The following is an 8,964-nucleotide window of genomic DNA, read 5'->3' as shown; positions in this document are numbered from 1 at the left end:
GTTTTCATTGCAACTACAGTCCCAGCGAGAGAAAAATGAAAAAGCGAAACGTGGTATAATTCAATATAGCAAGATGGAATTGTCCACAAGTGGTGTGAGAGTTTACCATTTTCAGCGCGCTTAAATTTAGCCTTGTGAGAACGGAAAATTAAAGAATGATATCGGCGCGGGTTCGGTAGAGTGTCAAAAGACCGGTGATGTAGAGACGCCCAAATAAGAGGACAATAATATACATGAATACGTATATAAATTGCATAGAAACCACGCACACTTCAAAAGTATCGATAATTCAATTTAACTATTTGCACAACCGAGATATTTTATTAGGCAGGGATCAATCTGGTGAGTTTTCACTTTTCGGTCTTTAGATCGGTAAGTATGTTGATAGATATTTATCTGTTTGTCTGTTAGATGCACGCGATATCTCACGAAGGCGGGGTTGAATCGGCTCCAAATTTTGCATGTGCATTCATCATATCTCGGACCAGAAGCCTATTGATTTTGGATGAATTATGTCGTATAATTAGGGAGTTATCAATTAATTAGTGATGGGACACGCGGTGTCACTATGAAGTCATGAATTGAAACCGCAGTTTCGATCGATAAGTCTTCAGTCTCCGACCGATATTCTCGTTTTTATTGTTATCTTGTTGGATTCGTATATAGAATACTTTTTCATATTGATACGTGAATATAGCAAATTCTTTTGTTTGCATCGGGTGGTGTCGAACATCATAACGATGGAGATGAAGATTGCGTAGAAACTTTTGTCTGAACATGTTATGCAAAATAAAATTTTATTCTTGAACATTTGATTGGCCGTCATTGAGGATGTGTTGCCGAGTTCCAACTGAAAATGATATAGCGATTACCGTGGTGTTCATCTCACCTCAGTAAAGTTTATTACTGCACCTTCAAAAAGTATGCAGGAGAACCACCGTGATCACAAATTTAAATGAGGGATCGTGGGTTTCACCTTCAATTTCTTGTATGACCAACTAATCCATTACCCGATACGACTGACTGATCGTAACTAGACAAGGGGCGGTGGCATGCCATATGAATAAGCGTCTTAACGACTTTCCTCTCCTCCGGGATGAATATGAAAATCCAATCGTCAGAAGATTCCTATGGTGGCGAGGCGACTGGTAAATGAGGGAATATATATACGCGACCACGCGTGCAAATGTAAACACTTGTCAATATAAAATATTCGTTCAGCCAACTCGGGTTTGTCTTGTTGACGATCTTCGTTGATATATTCTCTCTTCCAGTCTTCGGTCCTTTGTAGCAGTTTAGGTCGGTTCAATATGAGCGCGGGTAGACTGAACGTTATTGGTGGACATCTGAATACCCGTGGTTGTAATCTGGTGAGTTCTGAACTGCCTTCTAGTATTTTTTTCAAAGTAGCCACTAATTTTGTGAAAACCAATTCTCTGATTCTTCTGGGATGTAGTCAACTTACAGACTTAGTACGGCGGTTATAGCGTTAGTCAACTAAATTTTAAAACTCCCCAGTGCAAAATAAGAAATATGAGAATTCCAGCTCACTCGGTCACTATCCAGCTATCATATTACTGTATTACATATTATAACTTTAGTCATTATTGTACTGCAGTACTGCGTAAAATAACTAGTTAATCTATTTTAAGACTTTACGGTACAGTAACCAGATGAGTGAAAAATAAATATTAAACTTAAGACTGTATAAGTATATCTATCTCTTAAAACCCTAGGGTTTCGGCCCTGCCATAAATGGCTGATCTGTGTCATAATTTGGGTTTATGGCTAAATTAAATGTATTTTGGGGGGTCAATAGTATTTCATAGTGGTCTGCATGTGAACAAAACCAATTTCAAAACTCAAAATGTTTGAGTTTAAATTACCCATGCTTGATCCGAGTGTTCTTAATTACGGTGATGTCATCATATTTTTTTTATGTATAATTTTTATTTTGCAACAAGGTCAATTTTATTTGTATGAGTATTTCAAAGCTTAAAAATAACCAAATAATCTATTGTTAGTTGAAAACGAAGTATTTTGAACGCGCGAGCAACGTTCTTCGGCTCATAATAAACAAACAAAGATACCAGACAGCACGCGATCAAATGCTCTTCGATAAAACGAATATCACTTCACTTACAAATCCCAGTCTTGTTTTATCTTGAAGGTGACGTATAGCTCTTCTAAAAGAGAACTCTTTCTCTCGCATATCAATCACGTGTCGACCACAGCGTTAAAAGTGAGAAACTTTTTCTCGAAATTTTTTGAATTTTCTCTCTTCTTACTGGCATATGGTCGGACGCATTTACGCTACGTAATGTGGGCGCGTTTTAGTGGGAAGCGACGAAAATAAGCTTTTCAGGGACACATTAATGGTGTCTTTGGCATTTTTGGTTGGTGAAATATTGAAAAAATTATAGAAGGGTGTCAAAATGACCCAGGAACACCAGGGGTCATTAGGTTAATGCAGTAATGAGTTTGTAACTCCTGAATCAAAACAGCTTTTGAACTACCTAAATCCTAAAATCTGCAAATCATAACTAGCCTCCCGTAACTTCAGAAACTAATCCATTTTCTGTAGGTTCCGGAAAAAACATCAGCTTCAAAGTATCGTTACACCTTGAATTGGAATGGAATTCTAACAAAAGATCAGCAACAATTTTTTGAAGACAATGGATATCTCGTTATTAAGAAGCTTGTTCCTCAATATGAAATCGAAATGTATAAGAAAAGATTCGAGGAAATTTGTATGAAACAGGTTGGTGTTGTTTTATGATTTATATCATTTCTATATTTATTTTAAATAATAAACCATGAGAGACAAGAATAATACATTTGAATATAAATCGATTCTAAATCGTCATGACGTATTCTAACTCCAATAAAACAATTATACAAATCTCAATTTTGTTCTCAAATATTGCTACCTAATTCAAATTATTTGTTATCTATATTTAATTATAATAATTTTCCTCTATATGATGACGACAGCCTCTAACAAACATTTAAATTTTTTTTCTTTATTTGTAAGGTGACCATCCCTAGAATGACAATGATGAGAGATGTCAGCATTGCAAAAAGTGAGTTTGTCGCAGGAGAACAAGCCATAACAAAGATACAAGATTATTATATGGATCCTGTCATGTTTAGTTATCTTCATTCACCAAGAGTGAGTCACTTCACGGCACGCATTGCCTAGGTTCACATTTCATTGCTATCATGTAATTCAAACTAGTGCTGAACTCGGTCAGCTAGTCATTCGTTGTAATTTTTGCATTGAGTATTACTTATTTACACATAAATGTTGAGTTTCAAAGCTGCATATTTTTCTATATCATCAAGTTAATGCAATATGACTTTGATATAATTTGTCTAAATATTAAATTCATAATCACTAGATCCATTGATTAGTTCAAATATCTGACGGCACTCTTTTACAACTATCATTCTGTAACATTTTGTCTGACCAATGCCAAAAACTTTTCTTATTCTTTCAATAAAACATTGGTTTTCTTATCATTGTGAATTGTGATGCAAGATTTTGAACCACATAACGTAGTGGTTTTGGCACAAACATAAGAACGACAATTCTGTTACACTAACACATATGCAGCGAAAATGGTGGAACATTTTACTCTAGTCAACATTTTATCTTAAGTCAATATTTTATCCATGGTTTAAATTATTTTCTATTTGTTAAAAGTAAATTATATTTCAAGATTCTTCAATATGTTGAAGCAATAACTGGACCAGATATCATGGCTGTTCATTCCATGTTGATCAACAAGCCTCCTGATACAGGTAGATGTTTTTTAAAATTCCTTCTTTGGTCTATTTTCTTCAGCGGTATATTGCCATAGTAAAACCATAGTACCCTGTGTCACATTTTTTAGAAACTTAGACTTTTTGATCTCCTGTCATTATAGACCAGGGGCCACCTTTTGGTCTTGGTTTCAAAGTTCTACCTGCTTTAGTTTTGCTTTCAGGTAGTGTTTTATATTCATTTTTAGGTTTGGAAGTCACAAGTAAACTATTATAATTAAGCGATTTTATCAAAACTTCAAAATGTGGCGTAAGCTAAATTGGTTGTACTGTATCGATATGTTGTGTTTTGTAGTGATGTGTTATGCATACTTTGTGCTGCGGTTTTAAATACATTTGGATTTACGTTGCTTAACGTATTAGATTTGAAAATTCTATGCAGACAGTAAGATTCAGTATTTTTCCAAATTGCATGATGTTTGTATAATCAAAGTTTTTTTATTAAAGTCTTTCCATTCGAAAATGCAACATATAAGATATTGATGTATGAATATCAAAAGACATAGAAGTATCTAATTTTGATTCTAGTGGAATCCTGATGTTGTATAGAACTTATCATTAAATTTACTGTATTTACATCAAAATTGTTTTTATGCTACTAAATCAAAGTACCTGTGGATATTTTATTGATTTGATTTCTATGTTTCAACTTGAAATGTTCAAAGATTTTGTGGCAATTCAAATTCTTTTGTTTCACAACCTCATTAATATTATCCAGGCATTGCGTGAGTTGGGTTGAAAATTAATCATTAATATCTTTTTATGCCTGATCTGATGACCTCGGTAAGAACAGTTGACAACAAGCAAACAACCCAACAGATTGAAATACAGACATAATTATTTTATACATAGGGTATATCTATGTGTCAAACAAGACCCATACATACATGAGACCTCTTCAACGTTTCTAATTGATTGTGCATGGTCGTCTCTTCTATTTATACATTGTCTGTGTCACGTAACATAGCATGTTGCAATTTGTATTGTCTCAGGAGTTCAAAGTTCAATTATTGTGTCATGCATGATTCAGACTTTTTCTAATTTCGATGTCAAGCTGCCATTTCGAAACAAGAAGTTGTATTTGATTTAATAAGTTCAAAGTAGTAAAATATGTCGGAATACGTAAAAATAATTTAGTAAATAGGAATTATGGCAGTATATTTTCTTATTCTTCTAATTATCAGAATATTGTTTCCTCCATATGTGGCTAATTTGCACAGTTATTAAGTTTAGCAATGATCGTATTAAATCTATTTATATTACAACTATCATAAAAAACTGTATCTTTTGTGTCAGTTAATCTTAATCCCCTTGTTGAAGCTAATCTTTTAGTTGACCTAGGTAGATCCAGGATTGAATTGATTATCTTTTTTTCTTTTTGATGTTTTATTCAAATTTATTACAAATTGTCTGGTACATTTTTGTCGGAATAATGATATGTTATTTTTAAGAAATGCCAAATTAGATTACTCACTCTTTTAATTAAAAATTATCTTGTGACCCTGAATACTTCTAATAAATACCCTGCAATGCTTGCAGGTCAAGTTCATTGAATAATACCATTCATTAAATATTACCTATTCTTACTTTTTGACTCTAATTCAAATAATATGACCTTTGCGGATCATACAGACTGAGGTCGGCAAAGTAGCATTCCAATCATAGTGAAAACTCTGATTATAGAAATACAATACAATATTCGATGCTCCTGTAGTATGTATACCAGGTTAGGGTTAATTTTATTCCGATTTTCCCCATTTAGTTCTATTGCGAGTTCGGGGGCTGTTTGTGTCAGCCAAGTGAATATAGCCGTTGCCCATAGGCTTTCGTCCCTTTACACAACTTGATGTAAAGTAGGCAAACAAAATTAGTTACTTCCATATTGGCACACATACTTCTGGAGAGCCCAATATTCTAGTATTACTCATGGCAACTATGTTTTAAACTTGTTCCATGTTTAGGTAAAAAAACATCTCGTCATCCACTCCACCAAGATCTTCATTATTTTATATTCCGACCTGAAGATAGAATTGTTGCTTCATGGACTGCAATGCAAAAAATTGATCGAACCAATGGTTGTCTGGTTGTGTTGCCTGGAACACACAAGGGTCCATTGAAAGAACATCAGTATCCAAAATGGGAGGTACAGTTTGTTAAATTATAACATTACTTCTTGTCATTCTTGACATTTAACAGTTGACGATTAAATTAATTAAATTGAAATACTAGTGAAACAAATATTTTTCTTTGATTTTATTATAGAATAAGTTGCTTGGTTAGATATATACTCAATATTATTTTACTAATTTTCATTGAGATTTATATAAATTATATAGAACAAAATTTGTCTTTATTGGGTATAAATATTCTTGAAATTTAATACGTGCAACAATAATAGTATTGTATTGTGTAGAATATTGCAACACGGGATAATAAAATAGTAAATTGGTGGTATTTCTACACAAAATAATATAAGATATAGGAAAATAAATGTTAATATAAGAAAAAAACATTAATGTCACTTGAAAGATAGGAGGAGAAATTATGCACATATTGTTGCCACATTTCTTTCCAATTTCATAGCATTCATTAAATTGAGAAAAAAAAACCATCTTTGAATAAAATCTTTATGTATGGAGAAATAAGAATAGGCAATCCCTTTCATGTTGCCCTTGTTTGAGACAATGATGTCAAGCAATTGTGCAGGATCAGTTTGTATTGAAGTTGCTTACTGCTATAGATATTTTCAGTAGCATTATTGAATATGTATTATCAAAAATAATCCTAGGGAGGAGTGAACAAGATGTATCATGGAATTGTCGATTATGATGAAAATGCTCCTCGCGTTCATTTGGTAATGGATGAAGGTGACACTGTATTCTTTCATCCTCTTCTAATTCATGGATCAGGAACTAACATCAGTCAAGGGTATAGGAAGGTAAGCTTTGCATCATTCGTGAATTACTGCATGTTAAAGCTAGTTGAAGTTTGCAGAAAGAGAAAAAAACACAAGCGAATTGAAAATAATTCTCACTTAATCGAACCTTATCGGACTTGATCAAAATTCGTTATGATAGTTTAATCTGACGGCAAATCAAGTGCTCTTGTCTTTTCCTTTTTTGTTATCATTCCAGGTTGCGTATAGTAATAGAATAGGATTTTGATATTTATCCAGGCGGAGAGGAAGGTGGATATGGCGACTTAGTGATATGGCGATTGGCATGGAAACAGTAAATCAGTGATTTTTTCAGATGCATGGTCGTAACGGTGGAGAGATTGCCGCCCACAGCAGCAATCCTCTTGCACATAATTATACCCCACAGGACTTGAACCTGCGAATCCTCACAGGATAATCAGAATTGCTATGGGAAGCTCCTTCCTAACGCTTGGAACAGTGAGCCAATTGCATCACTCTTTCAGTAATTTCTTCCAAATGCATGACCTACAATATTGGGGGAAGCTCTAACTGGCCAGCCACCTTGCTTCGATAAGAAATTTAGGAATTTCTCATATATAATCATTACTCCATGTCATGTTCAAAACTTGTGCCCCCAAATACAGGGTAATTAGTTGTGTGATGACATGCATATTTGTAGCACTTGGTTTGATATACAGAGCAGTGGAGACTTGGAAAGTATATTTTCCGAGCTTTGGTTATTTGAGCAAAGCTTGTCAATATGGAAAATCTGAAGTAATGTGGTATTACAGTATGAAATTTAATAATATAGCATCTGCAATTAATGCATTTAACAGGCTATCAGTGGTCATTTTGCCAGCAGTGAATGTCATTACATTCCACCAGAGGGTACGACTCACGAAACTCTTGCTAAAGAAGTTGTTGGGGTTGCAAAAAAGAAGTTTGGAGATGATGTTGAAGTCACCTTCGAAGATATAAGTTCCATCAGGTTTCAGTTAGTTCAAGGTGTCAGGAAAAATTTATAATCAGATGACTTCCTTGTGGTAATTATTTATCACCTTTGCTGATTTTTGCAGGGAGAAATATATTTTATTTGTTTAATTTATGCTATATCAGTTTTGTAATATCACCATATGTTTGTCATTAGATGCCATTTGAGTATGGTACTTGGAATTTTCTGTTAGCAACATTTTTAGGCATGTTAACGACAAGGCCTCAAATAAATATTTGTATCTAGCTAATGATATGTAGGGTTTCAGCTTTATTTATAATTGTACTTTCATATAAAAATTTTGTTCTGTAATTTCGTGTAATATCGTTTCTATCTTTTCATTTCCATTTTTAAAGTCAAGCGCTCATAACGTATGTGGCCCTTTTTCACAAATGTTTCAAATATAGTGGTGTTTCAGTTTTATTAACATCTTCATATTTACATGATGTGCAAGTTATATATATATATATAGCTGTATATATATAACTGTAATTTTTAACAATGTTATGCAATTAATTACTATTTCTTTTACTTGTTCGGTGTTTAGTCCATTGTAACATTCGTTCTTGTGTTATATTGATTTAACCAATTGTAGTAGTAAATTGTCTCTTGCTAATAATTTTCCATATTATTTATGCAATTTGATAATAAACCCAATAATTTTAAAATTCCTTTTGTTTTGAGATTGAGTTAGCAGGGTGATTCACATATCCGTTGAACCGATACCAGTTACGACTTCCTTCGTGCATCTGAAACAAATAATTGGTTAACTAATCCCACACCTGACATGGACTGGTAACCGGGCGAGGGGCTGTGGTACACCATGTGATCAAGCTGTCATCATCTGTGGTGTACTAATATGGTTAGTCCCATTGAATAGGTTTGATTCGGCTGGGCGGTGTGGCGCATCGTGCTAAGCGTTAGGAATACGCTCGCCACTGCATCTCTGATTACCCTTCTTGGGATCGCAGGTTCGAATCCCATGCGGGGATGATCATGTGCGAGAGGATTGCTAGACTCCTCGCCGCCGTAGGGTGGTTCACGTAACCGCTGGTCGGTTACGGCTTCCTCCACCATCAAGTTCATGCTTCCGAAAACAAATAACTGGCTAACTAATCCCCTACCCGACCTGCACTGGTAACCGGACGAGGGGCCGTGGTTCGCCATATGATTAAGCCGATGCTTTCCTTCTTCCCCGGGATAAATATGTATATCCTATCCTATTTTTCAA

The 8,964-nt window shown here is 34.4% G+C and overlaps 1 protein-coding gene across 1 annotated transcript; it reads left to right on the top strand.

Annotated features, from left to right (window-relative positions):
- The first annotated feature begins 1,110 nt into the window (after positions 1-1,110).
- Positions 1,111-8,401, top strand: LOC120327023 (phytanoyl-CoA dioxygenase, peroxisomal-like). The gene is made up of 7 exons (XM_039393400.2): positions 1,111-1,370; positions 2,585-2,761; positions 3,035-3,172; positions 3,723-3,804; positions 5,787-5,968; positions 6,614-6,763; positions 7,579-8,401. Exons 1-7 carry the CDS (start codon positions 1,311-1,313, stop codon positions 7,765-7,767), a joined length of 978 nt encoding a protein of 325 aa, XP_039249334.1. The 5' UTR covers positions 1,111-1,310; the 3' UTR covers positions 7,768-8,401.
- Positions 8,402-8,964: the final 563 nt, after the last annotated feature.

The sequence above is a fragment of the Styela clava genome, chromosome 4 (genome assembly GCF_964204865.1).
Source record: "Styela clava chromosome 4, kaStyClav1.hap1.2, whole genome shotgun sequence".
In the NCBI taxonomy this organism is placed as follows: Eukaryota; Metazoa; Chordata; class Ascidiacea; order Stolidobranchia; family Styelidae; genus Styela; species Styela clava.
This window is presented reverse-complemented; position numbering and strand designations above follow the sequence as displayed.

Excerpts from the sequence above, each read along its gene's own strand:
- LOC120327023 (XM_039393400.2), top strand. The coding sequence starts at position 1,311 with ATGAGCGCGGGTAGACTGAACGTTATTGGTGGACATCTGAATACCCGT. Across the intron at positions 2,762-3,034 it reads AGGAAATTTGTATGAAACAG|GTGACCATCCCTAGAATGAC; the intron begins GTTGGTGTTGTT and ends TTTATTTGTAAG. Across the intron at positions 3,805-5,786 it reads CAACAAGCCTCCTGATACAG|GTAAAAAAACATCTCGTCAT; the intron begins GTAGATGTTTTT and ends TTCCATGTTTAG.